The following is a 27,629-nucleotide window of genomic DNA, read 5'->3' as shown; positions in this document are numbered from 1 at the left end:
CGTGTGATAAGTGGATATAAATAGTACCATATCAGACACACAGGGATCAGTCCTAGACTCCTTACTCCTTTTAATATGTGTTGATGATCTGCAGTTGATTGTGAGGATTTTTATCTGCTAATGATTCAGCTTTGTCAGTGAGTTCTAAATATGTCTATGGTACTGCCAACATTTAATCGAAACAATCAGAATCCATACATATTGATCTTTGGGACCTAAGTGTATACACTGTGAGGGGGTGTACATTGGGAGTACCTTCAAATATTAACGAATATGACAAAATTAAGGTTTGATATCTGCTAATTATCGATGTAAGCTTCCCTGGCATGAGCACCATTAGGAAACCTTGCAACAGATGATGTGAAGTGCATCATCATCAATGTGCTTCTCACATTAATGTGTCGGGAACATTTCATACACTGGATATATATTGCAGATATTTGCAGTTCTGACTCGTCACAGTGTAATTACCACTAGTTAAAATGTCAGTGTTGATATCGCTGCTTTTGATTTTGGAAAATCACACTATGCTATTACATGTTAAAATGACTTGTCACAGAAAAGCTCTCCTGCCAAAGCCTCACTCCTCTCATGCTCGTACTTCTGAAAGTATCAGGGTTCTTAATGGGTTTGAACCGCTCCAGTCTGATTTAATTTCATTAGTGGATTCTTCAACATTGTCCCAGTTCATGTATGCATAATGATTACAACTGTAGTCACTGGTGTCATTATGATTATTATCTCCTCAGGTGTAGACATGTATCTGACAATTAAATGACCAAGTTAAACCTTTTAATGTGAGAGAAAAGCTGTCTAACATGTGTACAGGTGTATAGCCTGAGGTGTGTGTATTTAGAGGCTGCTGACATAAGAATGTTTGGCATTTTCCTTTGTGTGCTTGCTATGTTGCCTGAGGATATTCTCCTAATCTGCATTATTTTACCTTAGCATAAAAACAAAAAGCTGGGGAAAAGAGTTTCAACAGCGTTTTTATAAACACGTTTAATATCCTTCTGTTTATATACAGACTGTGGTACCTTTTGACAGTGCTTCATGCTTAAAGGGATATTTTTGGTAGACTTTTGCATTCTTAAGTGTGGAGCTATATCCAGGAGGAGGTTAGCTCGGTATAACAGAAATGTGGATGCAGGGAAGCAGCGAGAGTAGCTGTTAGAAGATAAAAATAAGACAACCAAACAAAGTGTTTCTTTAATCTTTTGTTGCTAATTGCTCTGCTTTAAAGAAGCTGGTAAGAATTTTTAAAAAACTCTGAACAAAGTCAAACTACCTGTTTTACTGTGCTTTCTGTCTTAATGCTAAGATAAGCGAACTATCTTCTAACCTTACCTTCATAGCTAACGTATAGACAGGAGATTGTCAGTCTTCTCAATGAACTTTTGACCTCAAAGTAAATTTTGCAAAACATTTAGCTATTTTTTTATCTATCTAACTTAGTCTTTGTTTCAGTGTAGGTAAATCCAACGAACAACTGTCAGATACTTTACTATTATCATGCTTTGTTTACTATTCTCTTGAAGTAAATACCTATCTTCCCATACAGGAGGATAAAAAAAAACAAAACTAATAAGGGCACATTTTCAAAGTAATGAAGTCACGATTTAATGACAAACACACGTCAGCTCTGGCAGATGCTTGACTTCCTAAAACTAACTGACCCATAAGAATCCAAAACCTCACAGAATATAACTGCAGTCTTTTCAACTTTTTCAGCTTGCTGGATGTTTACACAGCTTTTCCTCACCATATGCGCACTCAAGTTAACTTCATCTCATTAAACAAAGAGCCCAGTGCTGAAATAAACTGTTGGAGTGATTGTTAAATGTTTAATGGAAAACTGTCAGGTAAAGCAAACTTTACCTGACAGTTCCCCAAATTAAAAAACTCTGAATCGTTAAAGTTTAAACCTTCATTAAGCTTTAGGCCCCAAGAATAATCTCTCTTTCTTACTGATGCATGTGCTATAAACTTAACTTCATGATGTCATCAGTTTGGCTAAGGCCTTACTATGTGTTTGCATACAAATGGATGCAGACGAACAGTTGTTGAAATGTTGCAAGCTTGTGTGTGAGTGCAACAGAGTAGCCTGCCTCTCTCTCATCCAAAGGCATTAGTGCTTTCATCCATCCTTATGAAGAAAGAGCCTGTGAAGTGTGCTCTGACTCTGGGACACCCACACACACACACATTGGGTTTGTGCACGCAGGGCCGAAGCTCAGACAGGTCTTGTCTCTATATCTTAAGAGCAGCTCTCAAACAGACAGGATGCACATGTCAGCAAAGCGGGAACAAAGACTCGGGCTGCTGAGTCGTACTTAACATGCAAGCATTTTACTGTCGGGGTAAGACCACGCAGCAGCCAGACTGACACAGAGAGAGCTCAGAATAAAAAAGGGAGATGGCACTCCAAGAGTAATTAATCTCAAAGGGCTAAAACAGGCATTAAAAAATAGTGGTGAAGACATGTCAAGAATCAGTCTTTTTTAATGGCAACATAAAAACTTCTGCACACTCAGGGGACTCCTTTTTCAAGACGAGACTGTCTGCTTTTGAACTTGAGGTGGTGTTTACATCCTTTACTTGGCAGATAGGTGTTATCTTTTTTAAACACTCAATATTTGCCCCATTATTTGTGTGTGATTGTCAGATACATTCTGTTCTATACTAAGCATTGTACTGACCTCTGCTGGTCAGATTCTACATTATTCAAAGCAAATCTCGCTGCACATTTATTTTGTAGTAATTTATCCTATATTTGTAGAGGTTAGATTCTTTGAAAAATGGTATATTTTGCAGCAAAGACTGTTCATTTGTAGTATTTTACAATTACTTTGGCAATAACTAAATTCAACAACTTCAGCAAACGAATGAAAGCCTCACGTCCCCATAATGTGTCTTTTATTATTCACCTCAAAATATGTGCTGCTGATGGCTGATTCTGTTATTGTTTTAACTCTCTTCTAAATGAACTATTTTAGTTTCAGTAGTTTTTAATACAGTTGGGCGGCTACCGTCTATGGCATCTTCAGGAAGAAGACTGTCTCTGCGTAAAGCCTAACAGCTAATGACCCAGCAGTTGACACAGACGTGAATGAATGTGGGAGGCCATGACCTTCTGGCGCTTCTATCTTTTTCTATGATGGAGTATTTCACATGGAAGTATCGCTAAACTTAAAGCACAGCTGTTGGCTTTATCGTGTTTGGTAAGTTTGTCAGACAATGTTGCGGGAAAGAAGGAAAGAGATGTAAACATCAGCTCGATTTAGGTTTCCTTGAAGCACAAAAGGCAACATGGAAACACAACTACCTCCCCAGTTTGTCTTTGTTGATTTCAAATCACTGTTAGTTTCTAAAGTGTCTGAGTGTCCGTCATTGTTACAAATTGTACCGAGCGCTGATCTGTCGATATACACACGTGGACAAAATTGTTGGTACCCCTCAGTTAAAGAAGGAAAAACCCACAATTCTCACTGAAATCACTTGAAACTCACAAAAGTAACAATAAATAAAAATTTATTGAAAATTAAATAATCAAAAACAGCCATTACTTTTGAATTGTTGATTAACATAATTATTTAAAAAAACAAACTAATGAAAGAGGCCTGGACAAAAATGATGGTACCTCTATAAAAGATTGAAAACTATTTGACCAGAGTGACATGATTAACTCAGGTGTGTCATTTAATTGACATCACAGGTGTTTCCAAACTCATAATCAGTCAGTCTGCCTATTTAAAGGGAGACAAGTAGTCACCCTGCTGTTTGGTGAAAAGGTGTGTACCACACTGAACATGGACAACAGAAAGCGAAGGAGAGAATTGTCCCAGGACATCCGAAAAAAAATGATAGACAAACATCTTAAAGGTAAAGGCTATAAGACCATCTCTAAACAGCTTGAAGTTCCTGTGACAACAGTGGCTCATATTATTCAGAAGTTCAAGACCCACGGGACAGTAGCCAACCTCCCTGGACGTGGCCGCAAGAGGAAAATTGATGACAAATTGAAGAGACGGATCGTTGGAATTGTATCCAAAGAGCCCAGAGCAACCTCCAAAGAAATTAAAGGTGAACTCCAAGGCCAAGGTACATCAGTGTCAGATCGCACCATTCGTCGTTGTTTGAGCCAAAGTGGACTTCATGGGAGACGACCAAGGAGGACACCACTGCTGAAAAAAACTCATAAAAAAGCCAGACTGGAATTTGCAAAAATGCATGTTGACAAGCCACAAAGCTTCTGGGAGAATGTCCTTTGGACAGATGAGACCAAACTGGAGCTTTTTGGTAAGGCACATCAACTCTATGTTCATAGACTCAAAAACCAAGCATACGAAGAAAAGAACACTGTCCCTACGGTGAAACATGGAGGAGGCTCAGTAATGTTTTGGGGCTGCTTTGCTGCATCTGGCACAGGGTGTCTTGAAAGTGTGCAAGGTAAGATGAAATCTGAAGACTATCAAGGCATTCTGGAGAGAAATGTGCTGCCTAGTGTCAGAAAGCTTGGTCTCAGTCGCAGGTCATGGGTCTTCCAACAGGACAACGATCCAAAACACACAGCCAAAAACACCCAAGAATGGCTGAGAGAAAAGCGTTGGACTATTCTAAAGTGGCCTTCTATGAGCCCAGATCTGAATCCCATTGAACATATGTGGAAGGAGCTGAAACATGCCATTTGGGGAAGACACCCATCAAACCTGAGACAACTGGAGCTGTTTGCTCATGAGGAGTGGGCCAAAATACCTGTTGACAGCTGCAGAACGCTCATTGACAAATACAGAAATCGTTTAATTGCAGTGATTGCCTCAAAAGGTTGTGCAACAAAATATTAAGTTATGGGTACCATCATTTTTGTCCAGCCCTATTTCATTAGTTTGTTTTTTTTTAATAATTATGTTAATCAACAATTCAAAAGTGATGGCTGATTTTGATTATTTAATTTTCAATAAATTTTTATTTATTGTTACTTTTGTGAGTTTCAAGTGATTTCAGTGAGAATTGTGGGTTTTTCCTTCTTTAACTGAGGGATACCAACAATTTTGTCCACGTGTGTATGATCAAAGCTAACTGTAGCATTAGCCACATCAACTGCACACTGTTGGATTTTCCTGTTATTGTGGGGACATTGTGGGGAATGTGTATTGACTTTAGCCTATCATCCTTCTATTGTTTGAATTAATGTTACTGTAGTCCCCCTACCGTCGTACTTGGACAGAATTGTTCTCTGCCAATGTTGACTCCATGACTACAACCATGTAAATTGTGACTAAGTGTACAACTGACTCAATTATTGCCACTTGGGGAGAATACACTGGAGAAGAGGTTGCCTTGCCCTACCACTAAAAACAAACATTAATTAAAAGTGAGTCTCTTCTTGTGGTGACTCCAAAATTGTTGCAGTGTACTGACTGTCTGTTCCTGAGCCTGTAACCTGATTAATTGATGTCAGCATCTAGAACTTCTAGTTGCTTCAGTTCAGTTTTTTTGAAAGCTTTCTTATTCTACATAAATTCAAATACTACCCTCTCCATGTATTGCATTTTCTCATTGTTATTGGTTAATCTCATTATATGACTTCTCTTTAACAGAATTATTTGAGAATGACCATTGTGATGCTCCAATTAATAGATTATATGAAGTTGTAGATTAGTTGACACGGATACTAACACTCTGAGCTATGAGATTTTTTTAAGAACTAATGAAACACTTATTGATTATTGGATTATTAATTTCTTCACACAAAAAGGATTTAACTCCGGTGACTTACAGCTGTGCTCTGTCTTTCCTGGGTAAAATGAACCCCTCAGCACAGAAAAAGCAAAAACTTTAGCAGCAGCTGCAGTGACTTGTCCGAAATCAACATCAAGAACATGATAGAAGGTATAAGCAAAGACGGGAAGTGTGGCTGAAAAAATGAACAAAGAGCATCACAACGCAATCCAAAATCCATCGCGTGTTGTTTGAGAACAGCATTGCAGCAATTTATCTCTAAAAAATATACCAAAACCAAGATGTGAGGATCACAGTGAGGACTCTGCTGTCCACAAATACAATCGTAGTGCTACTTTCAAGATGAAAAACTTAACTACGTTTATTCATTATTGTCCTGTGGTCCACCTGAGCACTGCCCATGATGACCAGCTTGATTTTAGACGCGAGTGAAATGTTGTTTATGCCTCTGGTATGTTGCAATGACTAAATTCTAATGCATTTTAAATGCCAAGGAACCTGTTGTTGTGTCACGGTTGCTCATATGATATGTCATAATGTGCCAGGCAATTTCAGGTCATATAAGGCATGCCGCTTTATTTCAGGATAAAGCTGTTTATACAATCACTGTGCCATATGCTAAGTTTGAATTTCCCCTCTAGACATGTTTAAAGATTCATAAGAAATACTCTGTGTTGAATAATAAGTTGTGTCTGGTGGGCTTTCTCCATAAAAAGTTAAATTATCTGGTTAGAAATTCTTAATATGACAGCTGCGCCTCCATCTGCATTGAAAACGTCTATTACGATGCACATATTTTTTGCTATGTATGTTAAATTACTAGATTTTCCTAATTACACTTGTATATGTTGTCTGTTGGGGCAGGATTGGCTTCCAGACCAGCTGTGATGGCTAAAATCCTGCTCACACGCCCACGTCTTCTGCTGAGGTTTCAGGTGAGCTCAAAGAAACCTTCCACTTCCACTGACATTTCAGTCTGGACCAAAGCAGTGAATCACAACAGTCATGCCCTGCTGAAAACAAATCTGATTTTAAGATGACTCGCCTTCCCTTATCCAATAATAAAGAAAAGACATTTACTGACAACAACATGTGCTGAACCTGCATTTATCACTCAGCCTTGTGCGTACCTTTGTTCTTTTTCCTCAGCTGCAGTACTGTTTCCTGTCATGTGTTTGATGTCGTGTTCCGTATCTTGGATCCAGTTTATCTAATCTTCTCCTTCATATGTCCACATTACAAATGGTTTATTGCAGGTGAATGCAATGCTGTTTCAGTATGCGCGAATGGGCACAATTTATTACTGGACCGTGGACCAGTAAACAGTAATTTTTTACTGGACCGAAACAGTTTTTACTGGACCGAATATTTTATGCACAAATGTACCAAAAGTTGATGTATAATTTAATTTTAATCATTTTTATACAAATTTACTACTTTATTAATTATGTTTGCAGGTATGTATGAAACCATGGGCGAAGAGAAATTACCGTTTTTATATAGAATAAACCATACAAAATTAACTATTGGATAAAGAAAAGCACTCATTTGAGATCAAAACATAAATCATGTACTCAACCATGCTAGAAGTACTATAAATCACAGAGCAATGTGGCTGGGTCAAGCAGAGCGACCTTGTAGAAGCGAAATGAGGTGTGGTTTATTTGTTTTCTGTTTATATTATGTGTTTTTATCATGTGATATCGCTGTTCACACGAGAGCCTCTCTGAGGAGCAGCCCTCCTCATCCGGACGGCGCGCCGCTGCGCTGCGCTTGCTGTGTGCTTTGACTTTCGGAGCAAGACAGCGGCGCTTCGTTCCGTTGCACGGCGCGGCGCGATCACATGATGCGGAACTTCGGGGTTATAGGAAAAAAATTACACCGGACATGAGACCAGTAATGTAGTAAGTTTTACTGGACTTTTGGTACACAAATCGGATTTGACCGATGGTCCGACGTCATTGGCGCACACTGCTGTTTGTAATAGACAAGACTATGAGCAGCTTGTCAAATTTTAGATTTGCAGAACTCCTTTCAAAGACCCTGTTTCCAGTTGTGACCGAGGAAACCACTAAATCCATGATTTAATTCCAAAGAGAGACTCGAATTATACTTTGCAGTAAAAAGTTAACCAGCACTGCCTCTCATAGGAGAATTTTCATGATGAGAATTTTAATAGAAAACATCATCTGTTGACAATAAACAGCAAAATCTCATCACAGTCAGACTTGTTGAATCTGTTAAAGTTAGCAGCTGGGAAACACAAGAGGTTAAACTTTGAAAGGTAGTGAAAACAGCAGATAGCAACAGTCAGGAAAAGGCTTACGCAGCTATTTGCTGTACCAGCATGTGGCTCAAGTCTACGTTTTTATGACTGGTTTTAATCAATTTATCAATCATATGACCCTGATGAATACAAGCACATTAGAGTTCATGAAGGCTGTCAGTGATCTAAAAAATCAGCAGTTACTTTTCATTCTGGAAGATGTTAAGTAATCAAGACAGTCAGCTCAGCTTAAACATTAACAAACAACATGATAGTGTGGATAATGCCAGATAACGCCTTTGGATGAGGCAAAGGTGTGTCTTTATCTGATACGTCTTCTATAAGGCTCTAGCTGAAGCTACAGTTGCAAACAAGTAGTTTACCTTCTCAAAGTAACAATGCTGAACTCTGTGGGACTGAGCTTTATGCTGCTGCTCTCAGCAGTGGGAGCAGCAATCGTAGAGAGGTGAGTCTTCCAGTGTCATCTTCTTTTCAATTTCTTAGCATCCAAATCGATACAAGGTGGCTTTCAGGCTTAGAATAAGCATTCAAATCTTTTATTCACACAAAAGCAGCAGGACTGGAATTGTCAAAATTCTTGGTGTGTAAGAAGTAAGTAAAGGTATTTTGTTTGGATATTTTAATAATTTCAAATTATATTTGTATTCTTAGCAGAATGAAAAATGTATTCGCAGAATGCTACATTATTGTAAATCCCTTCAGTTCAACACTTGTACTGAGCTGTTGACCTTACATAAAAAGCATTATGTTGACTTCTTTTTCAGTAGAATATGATGAGCTTATAATTAAAGCATGACTGAGTAATTAATATAGTAATCAAAATGTTTGACAGATCATTAACAAAAATTATTGCTGCTGTAGTACTTTTATGTTTGTGTCGTCTAGGATAATCATTAGCGAGGGCTTACCATCTAAAGACTTCAGAGCCGAATTGAGCTTTAAAGAGCTGAAACTTAACTTTGACATGATCTTTAAAGACTTTATAGATATTATTGTTTACAACTATTTACTGCTTTATGTGTCACTGAACTGTAAGAGTACGATTCTTGATAATCTCACCTCAATCTAACTCATGCTGCCAAAAATCATTAAGCTTCACAGAAGTCTTTGTCGTGGTGCCCCTTCAGTTGCTAAAACCCAATACTGTTCTCTGCTTGCCAAACCAGAACTACTTGCCGCATCAAGCTCCAAGCTTCACCTGGTGGAATGACCAAGTGTTGCAGCTAATCTACAATTCTTGATGTGTATTATCTCAGAAAAGGCTTTTGGGTCTTGGTATATATATCAAATAAATGACTCGGATCAGTTTTGGGGCAAAAACAAAGAAACTTGATCTGGACACCTGCAGTATAGCTTTATTCAGCACCTTTAAGAAATGTCTTGTGCCACTCTTTGAAGATTTTATGTGCTATTACTAGTTTTGAAACCACAGTAAATGGAAAACTACAGTCGTGCAACTTAAAAATTGGTTAACTTCAATAAATTTTTTGTATATATGGTGTAGTGGTAGGGATGGTTTCTAAGGAGAGATTTAGACCCTCCAGAAAAACGCAGGCTAAAATCCTTGATTCCGCAGGCTATAATCCTTGATTCCGCAGGCTATAATCCTTGATTCCGCAGGCTATAATCCTTGATTCTGTGAATAAATATGCAGGGTTTTTATGCCATTTTATGCGGGGAAATTGCGGAAAGTTACAAAGTATGCAAATAGTTGTGAAATATGCAAAAAGTGAAATATGTAAGAACTGGGGGAAAAAAAGGTGATTCTTCTCCTACATCCTGTTACTAGGCGACCACTAAGTTGTTGTTTGAGTCCTTTTTGTTCAGCAAACCTTTTGCTGTGCTTCGTCATGGAGAAGTGCTGCAACACTGTTGATTTTCTTTGGTGCTCCAGAACGATGTTGCACGGGGTGCAAAAAAGTTTCCCCCCACTTTCGTGCAGTAAATCTGGGTACTGTTTTGCCTGGTCTCTGGCTTAAATATTCGTAGGTAAATGGGATCTTTGAGCATTCACCATTCTTGTTTTTCGTCTCTGAGCGCCGCGCTCCGCATCAGCTCGTGCTTCTAGTGTGAGTGAATGCGCGAACTGATGATGTCAGGCCGGGCGTCACATAAAAACTCGCTCACAACTCCATTTATATTGGTTATAGTTTTCTCATTTTATGCGGAAATTGTGAAATCATGCGGGACCCACATATTTCTCTTTTTTTTTTTTGTGGAAATGTGAGATTCTTGCGGGAATTATGCGCTGTTTTGGGAAATAATTGACCCCCGCATAATCAGCGGCATTTTGGTGATTAATGCGGGAATTCATGCGATCGCATAATCGCGTTTTTCTGAAGGGTCTAGAGATTAATACTATTGAGGAATGACAGACATCAGAAGATCACTGCCCTTAATGTGTCCCATATATTTTGTGTGCAACAGAGTGGGGTACGACTACTACAAATATCATCCCATGCCGGAGGTGAGAACGCCTGATCACTGCTCTCACTAATATTGCTTTGACAGATTACTGGCTGCACATGCATTCTAATATATAATGATGCTCCCTACAGATCACTAGTTGGATGACTCAGATGGAGAAGGATTACCCTGGTGTTGTAAGCATAGTAGACTATGGAAAGAGCTATGAGGGCAGGACTATTAGCTTACTCAAGGTAATCCAAATGTGTCATCATTAATTAGTACATGTCAAATGGATAATGATGTGCATTGATGTTTGAATTTCTTTTCCAGATTGGTCTGAATACTGGAGAAAAAAAGAAAGCTATCTGGATGGACTGTGGTATCCATGCCAGGGAGTGGATTGCCCCAGCATTCTGTCAGTACTTTGTGTCACAGGTATGAGACCTGCAGTCATCTTCAAAACTATGATACATCATTTAATTAAAAAAAAAATTATATACACACTACTGTTCAAAAGTTTGGGGCCACTTCGAAATGTCCTTATTTTTGAAAGAAAAGCATTTTTTCAATGAAGATAACATTAAATGAATCACAAATACATGCTAGACATTGTTTGTGGTAAATGATTATTCTAGTTGGAAACGGCTGATTTCTAATGGAATATCTCCATAGGGGTACAGAGGAACATTTCCAGCAACCATCACTCCTGTGTTCTAATGCTACATTGTGTTAGCTAATGGTGTTGAAAGGCTCACTGATGATTAGAAAACCCTTGTGTGGTTATGTTAGCACATGAATAAAGTGTGAGTTTTCATGGAAAACATGAAATTGTCTGGGACCCCAAAATTTTGACTGATAGAGTGTACAAGACTGTTCAAAAGTATTAGAATTTTTCCAGTTTTTTATTGAAATTGAAGGAGTTAAACATCCTGTCTGAAATGAAAACTTGTTGTCCATAACTTCCATTATATCAATCTGACCCTAATGCTTCCGTTTGCTTTTACAACCAGATTCTGCAATCATACAAAACAGACACAATAATGGAACAGATGATGAAGGACATGGACTTCTACGTCACACCAGTCCTCAACGTTGATGGCTACATCTACTCCTGGAAGGACAACACAGTTAGTGCTCATATTTGGTGGATATTTAACAAATTACTTTCCTGGAGTTGTGCACTCAAGTACTCAAACCACAGATGAACAGGATATGAGAGGATGATAGGTTATTAGGGAATGGCAGTTTAGTTCAAATGAGCCACAATTCAACAATTCACTTCTGATGATTAATTACGGAAATGTTATTTACCAATCCTATTTGTTGCTAAATTATTTTTGACCTGTTTAGACTCGACTGTGGAGGAAGAACAGGTCACCGGGACCTCCGGGCTGTGATTGTTACGGCACCGATCTCAACCGCAACTTTGAGGCCAACTGGGGCAGTGAGTGTTGCTGCAGTTCTCCAGTCAAATCTTGCCAATACAGCCTGTTCCACACGAAAAATCTTCCTCTTAAAGCTGCTGTGATCGATATTATAATATTAACAAAGGATCAGTTGACTGCTGCTTGATGTTTTAGCATATTTCACAAAAAATCAACCAAAATCACTGGATTTTGGTTGATTTTTTTGTGAATGTACTTAAAGAAAATATGTTTCACTGATATATATGTAATCACTTGAGATATTTTTAGGATTTTTTTTGGAACATTTTTACTCATTTTTTGAAAATATTTACAAGAAGAATTTTCTTGCCAAAATTGGTTGATTTTTTTTTAAAAATGAAACTTTTAAGGGAAACTTTTAAGGAATTCTTGGAATTTTTAGTCCCCAAATTTTTTTCGTCCACAAATTTTTAGAAATTTGGGGAATTTTTTGCTGAATTTTTAGTTTTTTTTTCAGACAAGGAAACAATTTTTGTTTCTCATAAATGAGGACAGCAGAAGGGTTAACATGTGCAGAAGTCAACTTGCTAGCCTGTGTTATGGAAAGAAGTGGTGTTCCTGTTCTGTCTGATCCTTGTTCTCGTTATTCGGCTGCATTCACAGCAATCGGGGTATCATTTGACTGCTGCAGCCAAACCTACTGTGGGACCAAACCAAAGTCTGAGCCTGAGACCCAGTCTGTGATGAATTTCCTGGCAAGCCGAAAGGATGACTTCCTGTGTTTCCTCACCATCCACTCCTACAGCCAGCTGCTCCTGATTCCCTTTGGACACCCTGACTTCACTGCCACCAACTATGATGAGCTGGTATTTACATCTACAAATACAGTGATGCGTGTCCTATGCAGTTTTTATGAATTCACAATATTCCTCTAAATATTACATTTCAGGATAAACCGCATTTATGCATCTTTACAGTCTGATTATGGTTATCACTGCATGCTTCTCCATTCATGAAAACCTCTGAATAGTGCCACAGAAACTGAGCTTACATCCCAAAACCTGCATTAAATGAGACGATAATGTTACTTGATTCAAAATTTTGGATACAGTTTTGACAGTAGAGTTGAAAGTACATGGCTAAATGCATTAGAACTTAACATGGTGAATGGAAATCCCATGCAACACACTCGGCGTCTAAGAGCAGTCGGTCATCATCTGCCAAGACAGAGCAAAGCTCAACAGGAGGAAGCTGTGAAACTGTGATAGTGGAAAATGATGGCTAGTCTGTTGTTAGGAGGGAGGCTGGTGCAGGTAATAACCCAGTGGAGACGTCTTCCAGAGAGAATTATGTAAAACAGGATTATGTCGGTAAGTTTCTCTGGCTCAAGCAGGCCAGCAGAGAGAGGCCAGCTCGCTGCCCACAGCGCCTCCAACAGCATCGTCATTCTTCAGGTTGGCAGCATGTAGTCACATTCATGGATGATGTGACAAGGCTTTCAATATGAAACTCAAACAAATGAACCTGGCCCAGGATTACTTGATGAACACTGAAGCTCTAAACTTTATACAAAAACCTCCAGTTAGATCTTCTTCATGAGTAGACCGTACAGCCCAGCTGACACTGGATTTGTATTTCTATCACCTCTTATCTATTTTATTTAAACACAGTCTTGATGCCGACTTTTTTGTTCCATATTAAGTGGGACATTTTGCAGGAGAAAAATTATTAACAGCTGGAAAATGAACTCGGTGCTTTCAGGATTCTGATTAAATGTTCAGTCAATGTTAAGTTAGGGCAACCAAACCAATCAAGTTGACCTGCACACTACAATCACTGTAGTCGAGTACATAGTGGAAGAAAACACGTCTGAGTAAAAAAAAAAAAAACATTCAGGTCAGATATATAAAGTAAAAGTTGTTTCACAGCCTGTGTAGACAGTTGAAAAATCAAAAAAAATTATAATTCTGTGATACAAAATCTGATATATGTGGATTAGATGGAGACTAATGAGCAGATTCAGTTCAAAAAAGTTGAACTGGACAAGGTAGTTTACAAACAGTGTCTCTTTTACATGCTGTTCACCAGAAAACACTGACAAGTTAGCTAGTTAAGTAATTAGTTGGGCTATATCCAGAATATTCAGTAAAAATTCAAATGACGAAAGGGAAATGATAGAAAGAATCGTACAAACTGATTTAAGGTCTGAAAAGGCAAATTACACGACACAGTTGAGTCCTCAGGTTGGTGTTTCTGGAAGTACCCTGTCAATGAATTGTGTTAATATGACTCAAACATAAGTGTGGTTCTTCAGATGACGGTGGGTTTGGGAGCATCAGACGCCATTCGGAAGGTCCATGGGATGGAGTACGCTGTAGGAACCTCTCCGGCTATATTATGTAGGTGTACACATCTCTGCTACAAATTCAGATTTCATTGTTTATTAGCTGGAACAAAAATTAAACCGACAAACTCTTCCTCCAGACCCCAACTCTGGTTCTTCCAGAGACTGGGCTCGGATGCAGGGAATCCCCTTATCCTACACCTTCGAGCTGAGAGATAACGGTACATTTGGCTTCGAGCTTCCTGAAGATCAGATCAAGCCAACCTGTGAGGAGGCCTACAGCGGAGCCCTGCACATCATCACCTACGCCCACGATAAGACCTTCAACGGAGCTGTGGTCACCGCTGCTGCCACCCTCTGGACCATGCTGTTAGCAGTGGGAGTCACCGGAGCCAACCTGATTTGAGGTGGAGAGCTGCACTTCTCTCAGGCATCCTGCTATAAATGACAATTCTGTATAGTTCTTTAACTAACCCTCCTGTTGTCTTCATTTACAGACACCCAAAAATTTTGTTTCCTTGTTTGAAGAAAAAATGTTGCTTAAAATATTCCCCAAATTTCTGAAAATGTGCAAAACCTTCAGGAAGAAAATTCCAATAATTGCTTCGAAGTTTTTAAGTTTTATTTTAAAAAAAGAAAATTCTTGTAAATATTTTCAAAAAAATAAGTAAAAATCTTCCAAAAAAAATCCTAAAAATATCTACAGTGGTTACATATATATATATATATATATATATATATATATCAGTAAAATTTCTAATATTTTCTTTAAGAATATTCACAAAAAAATCAACCAAAATCGAATCCAATTGGCTGGATTTTGTTTGATTTTTTTTGTGTGTGAATGTTCTTAAACATTGTTGTTGACATTTCTTTTTTCCACCAAAAAATGTTTTAAAAAAATGACTTGAAAATGTGGACATCAGAAGTTTCACTGTGAAAATATATTTTTTCCCACATTTTTTAACTTTAAAACGGGTCAATTTGACCCGCAGGACAACACGAGGGTTAAAGATAAATAATATGAAAATGGTTGTTAAATAAATAACTCATCCGACGAACAAACTATTTTAAGTGAAATGTGTATTTAAATGTACTGAAATGTTTATTTCTGTAAAGAAAGCTCCATAAATGTAATATTATAGCCAATAATTTATCTCTGAATATCACACTATGTATTATACTTTGTCTGGAGTCAATACGGTTATTTTATCAAATCTGCATTTATTTGTTGATTTTCAAGTCTGGAAAAAAATTCCAGCTGACAATCGTCAATTCCCAAAATAAAAAAAGAATGCATTATGTACACCATTTGTAATGTTATTACAGAGGTTGAGTTTTGAAAAGATGTTTCTGTTAATCCTTGTGGGTAAGGATTAGAGTTTCCAGCGTTACAGGCGGTGTCAGGGTGGACTTTGTGTGTTCCTGAACGGCTGGAAGCCTTGTTGTCTCAAAACGGCCAGCGGCAGAAACAGCTGCTGCTCTGGAGGTAACTCATCCCAGCGTGTCCACGTCCAGCCTGCAGGAGGAGAGCAGAGGACCACACATTGTCTTATCTGCTGCTCAGGTGGGTGGACAGGCTTTTCCCCCGTGTTACTGAAAGAACACCAGTTCCACTTCACGTACCCTCGTTCTTCTCTGGTTCCAGGTTCTGTGGCTCCCCTGACTGCTCCCTGTCCAGCTCCCCCTGCATGAATATAGTGATGTAGTGGTACTGCTCCTCCAGCCGGACGGCGTTCACCACTGACGCATAGCGGATGTTCACCAAACACACCCCGGCTTCCTCCAGCACCTCTCTGTGAGCACATTCCTCCCACGTCTCCCTTTCAGTGACATAAAATCAGTGTCATATCCAGTGGAAAGGCCTCCATGTCTGCTTCTCTTTACATGTCAGGGCAGCTCATATGCTCTGTGTATTAACCCTCGTGTGGTCCTCATTTACGAGCACCGAAAAATATTGTTTCCTTGTCTGGAAAAAAAATCCAAAAATTCAACAAAAAAATTCATTTAAAATTTATTTCAAAAAACCCCGCAAATTTGGCAAGAAAAATCTTGTAAATATTTTTGAAAAAATGAGTAAAAATCTTCCCAAAATTCCTAAAAAATATCTAAAATGATATATATCTTGGTAAAACTTCGAATATTTTCTTTAAGATCATTCACATAAAAATCAACCAAAATCCAGCGAATTTCACTGTTTTATTTTATTTTTTTGGTGAATGTTCTAAAAGAAACAAATTTTTTTTTCCCACCAAAAATGTTCAAAGATTTCCCTAAAATGTGGACATAAGAAGTTTCACTGTGAAAATGTATTTTCTTTCCGCATTTTCAAACTTTAAAACGAGTCAATTTGATCCGCAGGACAACAAGAGGGTTAAGGAACTTAACAAACACAGCTTTTAAACAGGATTACAAATATCCTTTTGCACATTTCAAGCACTTCATTACATTACATTCTATGCAAACTTGTATAGGACTAATTTTAGGTGGCTAATTTACTCATTTGTAAGTAATTCTATTACTTTGTCACTCCTTCTTACTTATTTATCTATAAACCAAGTCAGATTCCTTGTTTGTGAAAACCTATTTGGCAATAAAACCTCGTGATTCTGATTATTATATTTCTACTGCCCTCTAGCTGGAACTTTATTTCGAGATAATCTTAAATGATTAATAGCCTCTCTCCCATAAACCAAACTCCATTCAAAAATACAGCAAATTGGTGGTAACGCACACTTTTTAACAGAAACCTGTAAGAATACAGATTGAGAATATTTCTGAGGATTTTCTGAACACATCGGCAGAAGAACAGTGTTCGTACACTCATTCATAGCCTCACACAAACCGTAAACATGCAGATTTGTGAATGGAGGCTGCCGGCTGAAGACCTACCCGAACTCCAGGTGACCGCCGGGCAGCTGGTACTTCCCTCTGCCCACCGCACTCCTCCGTTTCCCAAGAAGGACGCAGCCTGGGTGGGCTGAGTCTGTCACCAGCACCCCGACACCGACTCCTGGACGTTTAACGGCGCTATTTGACATCGTTATAGAGTTAAAATCGGCTCTTAAATGAGGCTAAATTAGCTAAACCGGGCTAACGAACCCGCGGTGTGGAGAAGCTGTCGGAGCGAGACAAGAGGAGTCACTTCTTGTACTTCCGTGTTCGTATAAAGGTCGTTTGAAAAAGTAGACGCTCGCTGTTTTACGCCTTATTTTGTGCATTTCAAACAAATTAGCAATAATTTAAAGATGCATAAATCATTATTTATCTGCATCCAGACAGTTATTTGGACTTGATGGGACCACAGAAGAGTTCTCTTGAGAGTAAAACACTCTTTGGCATCATGGTAGTAGCTTTCTTGAAGACAAAACTACTATAGCTTTTGTGTTTTAATAGAAGGGACTTCAATAGAACTGGAGTGTAACACTGACACCTAGTGACTCATCTGCTAGTTCTGGATGTCAAGTTAACCCAAATTTTTTCCTATCTGTGCCAGCTTTTTATTTATAGTGAATCTTTATTTAAAATCTCAGAAATGACAAACAAATGACAAGACATTGTGTCAGAGATGTTACAGTAATAATGCCATTTCTAAATGTATTTATTGGTCTTGAAACTGATTTATTTCAAAAAGTGCAGCTTCTCTAATGCATTTTAGAGCATTCTAACATGCTATAAATTGTGAAAAATTAACGCAGTAGTTCTGTAATCAGTTACTAGTCAATACAAGTTGCGACTGAAACCAAGAAGCTCAGTCAGCTGCTCTTAGGGTTCATCACTAAGAGACAGTCGCACGTTGTGGCTGCTCAAGGTGTTTAAAGGCCACGAAGCCATAGCTGAGTGTTTTCAAGAGGCCACAGTGCAAAGGATCATCAGAAAGCACACGGAGTTCTACGCTGTGAAGAAATGTCAAAGGGCTGGTAGGACATCATAGTGTAGCCATGAGCAAAGATCGTTTGGAAGTATATGAGCTGTTTAATGATGTGACAGAAAATAAAGGCTTTGCTGCTGATAACTGAAGTATTTTGGTCATGACATTTTTAATGAAAAGGTAAAACAATAGCAAACAAACATAAAAATTGTTAAGATTTTATGCTGGTTGCTGGTGGTGTTGTTAGAAATTCATATCTCTAAAACAATGTTTTACCGTCTTTTGTCACGTTTGTCATTTTCAGCCAGAAAACCCCCTTTTGTTCTTATAAAGATTCATTCTAAATCAAAACTTTGAGTGGGTATGAATCCTTTTCGGATTAACTGTAACATAACAGCTTCTTTTGAGCAGAAAGAACTAAATGTAGATTTCCACTTCAGTGGGTTTTTCCTCATCTGTGATGAAGAACGTTTCCCTCAGAGCAGCTGTGGGAAGTTATTTATCCGTCTGTAAACATCTGCAGCGCCTGGAGTAGATGGTTCTGCTGCTCACTTGGGTCAAGATCTCCAGCTCCATCGCCATGGAAACACATGGTAACACATTATGAACATACTGTATATAGCTGCACATAGCAAGTCTGTAGTATTAGCCATTTCCTACTGGTTTGTGACTAATGATGAATAAAAATAGTTATAGTTACTGGTCCTGGTCTGTAAATAATAATAAAAATATATATATTATTAATTTCCCCCTTGGTGTTGCTTGAATATGTCTGGTCTCCTACTTGTTTTTAGTGCACAATGTTCATCAGCACACATCTTGAGGTGACAAATGGGGTCATATTTGATTGTATTTCTCTGCTGCAGATTTTGTTAATGTAGCCTTGGATCAAAGTAAATCCACCACTCTGTCGTATATTTTGTGCAACTCTGTTTTTTTTCTTGCAAGAGGAATTTTGCTATATAATAGAGAATCTCATTTTTTAAAAAATCTGGCAGTAAAAGTGCCACTTTTTTTTTTTTACAAGTACAGAATTCTGTAACATTCAAAAACAGTAAATAAAACATATACAAAGTAATTATATTTGGAGAGTATTAAAATGTTATTTTAAAAAAGTAGTGTTATTTTCTATTTCCACATTGTAAGAACAACAAAACAACTAGTCAACGTTCAGCAAAATACAGGTGCTTGAGGCTGAAATGTTAAAGTTATTTACCATTTTCTGCCTTACTTTTTTTTGTCTGCAATCTAGTTATCTGTAATTGAACAAAACTGGTGCAATCTGTAACATAACAGTAAGACTATCCTTAAAATACGTTCACCTACTGGGTTTTCTCACCGCTGTTTTTGATCGACTAGACGGAAATTAAGAGTTTTATTTTTTTTTAAAGCTGGTCCTTCTCCCTCAGTTATCTGTCACAGCCAGTTGCACAAAGGGAAACGTTTTAACAAAAATAATGTCTTGTTATTCCAGTTTTCACATTAATGAACCATATTTTCCTGTAACACTAAACTCAAACTGTGTAGCTGCTGTACTCATACTCCTGTTCCTTTTACAGGTTCAGTGATGTTTTAATTTAATCTTGTGGCAGTTTTTTAATTTGGTTTTGTTTCAGTGTGTATTTATTGTCCGCGGTATTGTCTGTCTTTTTTTAATTTTTTATTTCTGTGTATGGTTTTTAAAATCTTTCTATATGGTTTTTATGTGTTCTGTTGTATTTGTTTTTGTTATTTGTCAAGAAAGGCGCCTACAAAAAAATGTAATATTTTATTTTATTATTAGTTTTACGTATGAGGACTTTTTCCTCTAAAAATCTCATAGTTTCAGTTTAATTAAACTATCTGAACAGTATTGGACAGTTTTGATGCACTAGTATGAACAATCACAGTGTCATCTAAAATCCATTTTCCTTCAAATGCGCAACTATTACTACTTACAGAGGAATATTTTTACATTCCTATATTAGTTGGCCTACTTAAGTAAAGAACCTGAATACTTCTTCCACCCTTGTTCTGATGAAATGATAAATAAATGGTCCACTCCCACCTCTCCTCTCGTGGCATTAAGCAGTTTTCCACCAACACCAGTTTTCCTCGCTCGACCTGCCTGGTGGCTCTGACTCCTCCTAGCTCTCTTCTACCTGTTCTCACCTGAGAGACTAGCTTTTCCTCCAGACTGCTCTACATCTCTGGATCTTTCTTTCCTACTCCTCTGCTTCTGTAAATCTCTGATTGTGTTCTCCAATCTGTCCACCTTCTTGTTTCTTAGTGACTGACACCATGAGTTCGAAGCTGTGGACGGAGGAGCAGTTTAACTGTCCGGTGTGTCTGGATCTCCCCAATGATCCTGTCACCATCCCCTGCGGTCACAGCTACTGCATGGCCTGCATCAAGGACTACTGGAGCAAGGATGACCCCAAGGGGATCTACAGCTGCCCTCAGTGCCGCCAGACCTTCTGCCCCAAGCCCACCCTGTCCAGAAACACCATGCTGGCTGAGGCTGTGGAGCAGCTCCGCAAAGGGGTCCCCAAATCTGAGGTGCGGGAGTCGATGAGAAGCGCCCGCGGGGTCTCCAGATCCAAAGCGAAGCTGTCGTCCTCAGCTGTGCCGTGCGACATGTGCAAAGGAGAGCAGCAGGCGGCGGTGAAGAGCTGCCTGGTGTGTATGAGCTCCTTCTGTGAAGCCCACCTGAAGCCCCACAAGACCAAGAAGGCCCTGAAGGAGCACGAGCTCATAGCGCCCACAGGGAACCTGGCTGACAAGATCTGCACCCAGCACAAGTACCTGCAGGAGTTCTTCTGTCGCCAGTGCAAGATGTTCGTCTGCTGGCTGTGCACCAGCAACCAGCATAAAGGCCACGAGTGTGTGTCCACCAAGGCTGAGCGCCTGGAGAGACAGGTAAGGATGGAAGCCACAGTTTTCTGTTCTGTGTATAGGTAGTATAAAACTGTCTACATTACAAAGACAGTGGAGAAGAAGTTCAGTCACAGCTGGATAGCACAGTGAGTGATCACATCTTTTCCAGTGTGTTCATCTAGTTACAGGACTGCAGCTGACCAGGATTAATGAGCTAATTACTACCTCAATTACCAGATTTATTGTTTGTTTTGTTACAAGTGGAAAAATCCTGCCCGGGCTGATATCTTCAAGATTGCTTTAATTAGCTTCTGAACACAAACACACAAACTCTTCCATAGTGAATGTATCAGTTTTAGCCATCTGGTGAACTCTTCCTGATGACAAAAGAGTATCAATACTTTAGTATTATTTCGTATTTAGTTAAACATTTATAACAGATCCTAAAATGGAATGTATTTCTGTTTGTTTCCATACTGCATCTACAGTTGGAAGTCAATATTCTCTCACTCCTTTTGTGAACTGTCTATTGTTGTCTGATGGGTTTGTATCTAAGGAGTCGTGCTCTTTCCTTTTGTGAGTGTCAGAGGCTCCATCCAGGCTGAAGACATTCCTAACTACATTCCTCTCCATTCATGACGCTCCACCCTCTCAGGTGTCGCCTACACGGCTGCTTCCTCGTGCGTGTGTTTGTCTGTTCCACTGTTTTTGATGTCATCTGGTGTCTTTGTGCAGAAAGTGCTGTCGGAGATGCAGGCAGAGAACCAGCAGAAGCTGAAGGACAGAGAGCAGGAGCTGAAAGACATGAAGAAGATGATAGAGGTGGTGAAGGTCGGTCAAAATGAAAACCCCGGTTCCCATAAGCACTGATTCATCCTTATAGCGTAGTGGTTCTTACTGAGCGCACTGAGATATGATGATCTGAAGTCTGTTTCCCTGCCTGCTCAGCGCTCTGCAGACCGAGTGCACGATGACAGTGAGCAGGTTCTGTCGGAGCTTCGGCGCTCAGTGGAGCGTCTGCAGGAGCTACTGGAGGAGGTTCTGGATCAGGGCAGTCTGGAGAAGCTGGGTCAGGCCCAGGAGGTGGCCGACAACCTAGAGGCTGAGATCAAGGAGCTGAAGAGGAGGGACACTGAGATGAAGGACCTGGTGCGCTGTGAAGACCACATCTACTACCTGCAGGTAGGTTAGACTATGAAGGTCAATGATGGGTTATAGCAGAGGATAAAATATCTTAAATATCTCACGTAATATGTCAGAAGCAACCAATCATGCCAACTTACAGAATTGGCTTTATTACTCCAGTATTACAACTAGTGAGCGAGCTGGTGTGCTGAGCTGCAAGGATTGAGGTGGGGTGATCAAGGAATACCTTCCCATTCTAGATTAAATAACGTTGTAGAGTTATATCAAAGGTATTTTAGGGCAGGAAGGGATTTGTTTCATGGAAAACTTTCTAAATATGTAACTTTTTTTTTAATATTTTATTTTCAGGATTTTCAAATATTTATACAAAGTACAAAAGGCAAAATGAAAAAAAAAGATGAAAAAACAGCAAAACAGAAGACAACACAGAAGAGCTGCCAGATGAAGTTACCAACTTAAAGAAATACAATATTATTAATGGGTACATGGTCAGATGTCACGGAAATGCCAATAAAGTATACATATATCTACATATACACACATACACACACACATATATATATATATATATATGTATGCATGCACGCATACTGTATATACTGAGTTTAGAATAATAAAAAAAGTCAAAACAATTATTTGCTTTTTAGACAGTCAATGAATGGGCCCCATATGTCCAGGAATTTGCTTTGAGATTTTGATTTACAGAAGCGAATCCTTTCCATTTGGATAGTCATTATCATTTCGTTGAGCCATCTCTGAAAGCAAGGGGGAGTAGGGGTTTTCCAAACCAGAAGAATTATCTTCTTTGCAGCAACCATGCCAATCATTAGGGCCTGCTGTATCTCAGGTGAGTATCTAAGGGCAGTCTTTGAGCACCCAAAGAGTGCCAGCTCTGGATCAGGGGAAATGTCCAAGCCATAGGCCTTACTAAAGCACTGAAAAATCTCACACCAAAATGTATGCAGTTGAGAACACAACCAGAAAAGATGCAATAAAGACCCCTCTGCACCTCTGCATCTATCACATAATGGAGAAAGTGAAGGGTAGATTTTATCTAAATATGTAACTTTGATCAGTGACTGTAGAGGGCCTTTGAAGTCCTAGTTGAAGGTGCTGTTGTAGGTTATGCGTTTCCTCTAAAAGTTGAACTGATTGCCATGTTTTCCTCAGACATGTGAGTCCATGTGCAGCCCACTGGAGTCTGGAGACCTGCCCACTGTGCAGGTCAACCCTGAAGCTTCTTTTGAACCCGTGCGAGACGCCATCTTGGACCTGAGGGAGAAAGTGGAGGATCTGTGCAACCAGGAGCTTGGAAAGATCACCAAACAAGGTCCGTCACAAGAGACTCATCTTGTTTACTTTCTGTCTTTTTACACATGAAATGACTTAATATTTGGTCTGTTCTCTTCCAGTCAACGACACAACGCTGTTCACTTTGGGGGACGGTAAGTTCCAAACATTGTTCTTTTCAATATAAGTTGAAGTTGTACCTTTTTTACCAAGTAACAACCTCTTCCCATCTTTTGTAGCCAACCGGAGCGGAGGACTAAAAGGAGGGATTTTAAAATGCAAGTTTTATCTTGTCTTCTGAAATCTGAACATATTACGTTCTTTCCTCTATCCTGAAATAAAGACAGTGATTTCCCTTCTCTCTAGTGTTTTCTGGTCTGGGTCCTCGCAACACAAACAGCCGTTCAACACGTATGTTCTTTATTTTTCTGCCCATCTAAACATGATTACACATTCTCACTTTGTCATCTGTTGTAAATGTTTGTACGATTTTTCATTCGCCACAGCCTCTACACCCAGTGTCTCAGTTGGAGGGCGCAGCACCGACAGACGAGGACTCGGTACTGTGCACTGACATTTGTTACGCTGCATGTGACGGTATTTGTAGTAATTCAAACACATGACGATTACATTTACTTGTTCAGGCGTTGGCCTCCGAAGTCAAGACGTGAGGAGCAGAGACACACCGCGAGGTGAGATTTTCTGTGTTGCTTTAAAAGGAATCCCATTTGCTGTCAGGATATGTGAAGTAGCTGAAATGTGCACGTTTTATGAATGCGTCTCTTCCTTGTTGCAGACAGAGGAAACACAAGCTCACCCAGACAGCGGGACAGACAGAGGAGAGATGACAGAGAGTCAAGTATGTTAGCTGTTACTTCCTACTGCAAGATTTTGTTCTGCTTAAAAGTCAGTTCCCCCTGTTCCTTTCTCATGTTTTATTCAAGGGACAACAGCCTGGGAGAATTACTCTGCATACGAATTTTCTCAGTTTGTCCTTAAACTCGGCTGCATTTATACTGAACTCATTCGATCCACAGTGTTCTAACTCAGGCAGCGAGATCTGTAGTTCAGCCTTCACATACTTTTACAAATCACACATGTTCATCTGATCCTGCTCCATATTTAGTACCAACCGACAGCAGTATTATTTGGTAGATACAATGAACTGACACTGATTGTATTGCTTACATGTTGTCTGAACAGTGAGAGAGACCAACCCAAGACCGAGCCCCACTCCCAGCCGCAGAGAGTCCCAGTCTCTGTGGAGCAGGTCCAGTCAGAACCAGCTTGCCCCAGCTGTGGCTCCCAGTCCAGCCCCAGCCCCGCCAACCCCAGTTCCAGCCCCAGCCCCAACTCCTGCCCTTACGCCTGCATCAACCTCAGGTACCTTCCATCGTTGACATTTGCTGCCCCCAGCTGGCTAATCTTGCACAGTGTCACACCTGTTGTACTTCATCTCTGTTTTCTCCTCCTGGTTCGTTCAGGTTTCAGTCGGATGTCATCGATCACCAGCATCTTCCGCTCCCATCGCCGTGGTACCACCCCAGCAACTCCAGTTGCCTCGACCAGTAACACCCTGTCTGCAGGAGGAAACCCATGTGAGTATTTCACTGACTGGAGTCTTCAAACAACATGAAACCAGAAAAGTTTTTTAAAAATGGTATGCTAAAATGTAGAGCATTTGAAATGGAATGGGTAAACTTTTGGTTATAGTGAAATCAAATACAGTGAAAATAGAGCTCGAATGGAAGGTGAGGTGACAATTTGAAAAAGATTCGGAGGAGGCTCAAGCACTGAAAGTAGTTCCCGTGTCAATTGAAGTGTTGAAATAACTGAGCTGATGGAGTCAGAGCAGTGGAGGTGGTAAGCCAAAAAAGTTTATTTTCAAAAAGAGTAAATCCAAAATGTTTTGACGTGTCAGTCAAGAAGGAGAAAAAAGCAAATACTGCACATTTCAAGTTAATGTTTAAGTGATGAAAGCGTTGTTTGAAAAGTGAAGAGAAAAAAGCAGCTGAAATGGAAAATCAGTTTTCAGTCATGTCCATTTCGCACCAACTTATTCTTTTATTTTTTCCACCTTTTTCTTTACTACCTCAAGTCTGCCAGAAATGCATTAATTCACACAGTGTTGCCTGTAAAATGCTGAACCTGTCAGAAAGTGTTGACACACTTTTGAGGCACTGCGGCTGGCAAACTTTCACTGTGAGTCCGTGAAAAGTTGAAAGAGGCTTTCACAGCAACTCAGCAACCTGCAGGTCAACACATCGAGAGCTTGATTTAAAATTGAGTCACTTTTTGACCTCCAGTTTTTGCATTTACTGACACTCCTCTTCAGACTGATTTATCTCTTTGATCAACTTCAGTACAGGACATTAATGCTTGGATCAGCAGCAAAAATTGTAGACTTTGACTTATTAAAACTTTTTCAACAGGGGGGATGTCTGCTCTGCCTGAAACACCAACAGAAGGTAAGATGCTGCTTTTATCTGTGTGAAATGGTTGTCTAATGGCACCATCAGTTCCACTAACTTGAACACAAATAGGTATTTTAATAAAGTGTTTTCTCATTCAGTCAACCCCAGCCTCTTCTTGGATTTGCCCACCGCTGACACCATGAATCACACTCCTGCTTTCCCTGCATGTGAGTCAGTGTTTCCTCATTTACATATTAGGACAAGAAACGGGAATGAAAAATATATTATGGATATGTTTTATATTTGCTCATTAACCAACAGATTGTTTGGTTTTCCAGTGAGAGAAATCAACATCGACAGCATCCAGGCCCCGGACCCGAGGACCAGAGAGGAGTTCCTGCAGTGTGAGTCTGTGTTTTACTATGTTTCAGTGCTCAGCAGAATAAAAGACGATCGTGTTTGCAGCGGGGACAAAAACAGTCTTCAAAGAACTGAAAACATGGACAATAGATCATTTATGTTTAGCAGGAAAAGGTGAATATTTTATGACAAACCCTTCTCAACTCAAGGTCCATCAGCACTTTTGAGAATCATCATCAGCCAATGGGATTAGCTCAGTTGTCATGGATACAGGTCTGTTGCTATGCTAGCTCACTAGCTGTTAAGGTTTCATTCATGGCATGTTATCTGCATCAAAGTTCACCTCAGTAATCGTACTTCAGAGTCTTGTTTTTTTTTTTTTTTAACCCTTGTGTCGTCCTGCAGGTCAAAATTTTGAAAAGTTTGAAAATGTGGAAATATATATATATATAGTTTCCACCAAAAAATGTTCAAAGATTTCCTAAAAAATATTGAAAATGTGGACATCAGAAGTTTGACTGTAAGTTTTTTTCCCCCCACATATTTAAACTTTAAAATGGATCAACTTTGACCTGCAGAACGACACGAGGGTTAAGAATGTGTAAGCAATTTTTTCCATTAACTGTCTTTTTTAGACTCTGTGAACTTGACCCTTGACCCCAACACAGCCCACAGGCGGCTGGCTCTCTCAGAGGGCAACACTAAAGCCACCCTGCAGGGGGCAGCGCAGCCTTACCCCGACGCCCCGCAGCGCTTCGACGGCTGGACTCAGGTGATGTGCCAGAGCCCGCTGTACGCCCAGCGCTGCTACTGGGAGGTGGAGTGGAGGGGCCGTGGGTCCTCGATGGGGGTCGCCTACGGGGCCCTGAGCAGGAAGGGCTCAGACGCCAGGTCGGGGCTCGGCTACAACGCCCAATCCTGGGCCCTGGAGCTGTCGGACACCTGCTGCTCGGCCATGCATGACAACGAAAAGAGGGACATACCGGTCACCTACTCCCCCCGGCTGGGCATCTACCTGGACCTGTCTGCGGGAACGCTGGCCTTCTACAGCGTGGCAGACAACATGATGCACCTCCACAGCTTCCGCGCCAACTTCACCCAGCCGCTTTACGCCACCTTCGGGGTCGGGAGTGGAGTCGGGGTGGGTCTGGACTTTGCTCTCGGCCAGTTCAGTTCAAGTTCTGACAGCATCAAGATCTGTCCCATGTGAGGCTGCAGGCTCACGGATGATGATGTCGGGACACAATGACTGAAAGTTTTTGTAAAGTCTGCTACATTTAAATACACATACATGGAGAAATGTGTTCTGAAAATAACAAAAACATGGCATTGTTTACGTACCACTCTAGAGATGAAAACATGTTTCATTTTTGACCCAGCCGAGAAATTTAGCAAAGATATTCCTGATCCCCAAAGGAAATATCCGACACCCGAATGTGAACTCTTCCCAACCCTTATTCCCTTTTTTCTCTCCAACATCCAGGTCAAACCTTTCTGAGTCATAATAAACCGCAGAGACACCGAC

At 39.9% G+C, this 27,629-nt stretch overlaps 3 protein-coding genes and 1 long non-coding RNA gene across 4 annotated transcripts; 3 read left to right on the top strand and 1 right to left on the bottom strand.

The window, feature by feature from the left end:
- The first annotated feature begins 8,098 nt into the window (after positions 1-8,098).
- On the top strand, positions 8,099-15,149 carry LOC110952226 (carboxypeptidase O-like). Its single transcript, XM_051943540.1, has 9 exons — positions 8,099-8,473; positions 10,450-10,496; positions 10,588-10,689; positions 10,769-10,873; positions 11,449-11,565; positions 11,789-11,882; positions 12,487-12,689; positions 14,138-14,222; positions 14,308-15,149. The coding sequence occupies exons 1-9, from the start codon at positions 8,407-8,409 to the stop codon at positions 14,571-14,573; spliced, it is 1,086 nt and encodes a 361-aa protein (XP_051799500.1). The 5' UTR covers positions 8,099-8,406; the 3' UTR covers positions 14,574-15,149.
- A 222-nt stretch (positions 15,150-15,371) lies between these two features.
- nudt15 (nudix (nucleoside diphosphate linked moiety X)-type motif 15) lies at positions 15,372-17,363 on the bottom strand. The gene is made up of 3 exons (XM_022195681.2): positions 17,060-17,363; positions 15,794-15,990; positions 15,372-15,686 (listed from the first exon to the last, which is right to left on the bottom strand). Exons 1-3 carry the CDS (start codon positions 17,206-17,208, stop codon positions 15,571-15,573), a joined length of 462 nt encoding a protein of 153 aa, XP_022051373.2. The 5' UTR covers positions 17,209-17,363; the 3' UTR covers positions 15,372-15,570.
- A 2,850-nt stretch (positions 17,364-20,213) lies between these two features.
- Positions 20,214-27,628, top strand: trim25l (tripartite motif containing 25, like). The gene is made up of 11 exons (XM_051942358.1): positions 20,214-20,936; positions 21,630-21,725; positions 21,843-22,076; positions 23,211-23,370; positions 23,453-23,468; positions 24,534-24,763; positions 24,815-24,928; positions 25,763-25,798; positions 25,903-25,971; positions 26,083-26,148; positions 26,740-27,628. The coding sequence occupies exons 1-11, from the start codon at positions 20,319-20,321 to the stop codon at positions 27,312-27,314; spliced, it is 2,214 nt and encodes a 737-aa protein (XP_051798318.1). The 5' UTR covers positions 20,214-20,318; the 3' UTR covers positions 27,315-27,628.
- LOC127531884 (uncharacterized) lies at positions 23,833-24,809 on the top strand. Its single transcript, XR_007939123.1, has 4 exons — positions 23,833-23,890; positions 23,975-24,022; positions 24,127-24,189; positions 24,534-24,809. It is a non-coding gene; the product is annotated as an uncharacterized LOC127531884 (long non-coding RNA).
- Position 27,629: the final 1 nt, after the last annotated feature.

This window comes from Acanthochromis polyacanthus, chromosome 22 (assembly GCF_021347895.1).
Source record: "Acanthochromis polyacanthus isolate Apoly-LR-REF ecotype Palm Island chromosome 22, KAUST_Apoly_ChrSc, whole genome shotgun sequence".
Classification (NCBI taxonomy): domain Eukaryota; kingdom Metazoa; phylum Chordata; class Actinopteri; family Pomacentridae; genus Acanthochromis; species Acanthochromis polyacanthus.
Note: the sequence above shows the minus strand (reverse complement) of the source record. Positions and strands in the feature narration are given on the sequence as shown.

Excerpts from the sequence above, each read along its gene's own strand:
- nudt15 (XM_022195681.2), bottom strand. The coding sequence starts at position 17,208 with ATGTCAAATAGCGCCGTTAAACGTCCAGGAGTCGGTGTCGGGGTGCTG. Across the intron at positions 15,991-17,059 it reads GGCGGTCACCTGGAGTTCGG|GGAGACGTGGGAGGAATGTG; the intron begins GTAGGTCTTCAG and ends TGTCACTGAAAG. Across the intron at positions 15,687-15,793 it reads GGAACCAGAGAAGAACGAGG|GCTGGACGTGGACACGCTGG; the intron begins GTACGTGAAGTG and ends CTCCTCCTGCAG.
- LOC110952226 (XM_051943540.1), top strand. The coding sequence starts at position 8,407 with ATGCTGAACTCTGTGGGACTGAGCTTTATGCTGCTGCTCTCAGCAGTG. Across the intron at positions 11,566-11,788 it reads ACTCCTGGAAGGACAACACA|ACTCGACTGTGGAGGAAGAA; the intron begins GTTAGTGCTCAT and ends TGACCTGTTTAG. Across the intron at positions 12,690-14,137 it reads CCACCAACTATGATGAGCTG|ATGACGGTGGGTTTGGGAGC; the intron begins GTATTTACATCT and ends GTGGTTCTTCAG.
- trim25l (XM_051942358.1), top strand. The coding sequence starts at position 20,319 with ATGAGTTCGAAGCTGTGGACGGAGGAGCAGTTTAACTGTCCGGTGTGT. Across the intron at positions 24,764-24,814 it reads CAGCTGGCTAATCTTGCACA|GTTTCAGTCGGATGTCATCG; the intron begins GTGTCACACCTG and ends TGGTTCGTTCAG. Across the intron at positions 25,799-25,902 it reads GCCTGAAACACCAACAGAAG|TCAACCCCAGCCTCTTCTTG; the intron begins GTAAGATGCTGC and ends TTTCTCATTCAG.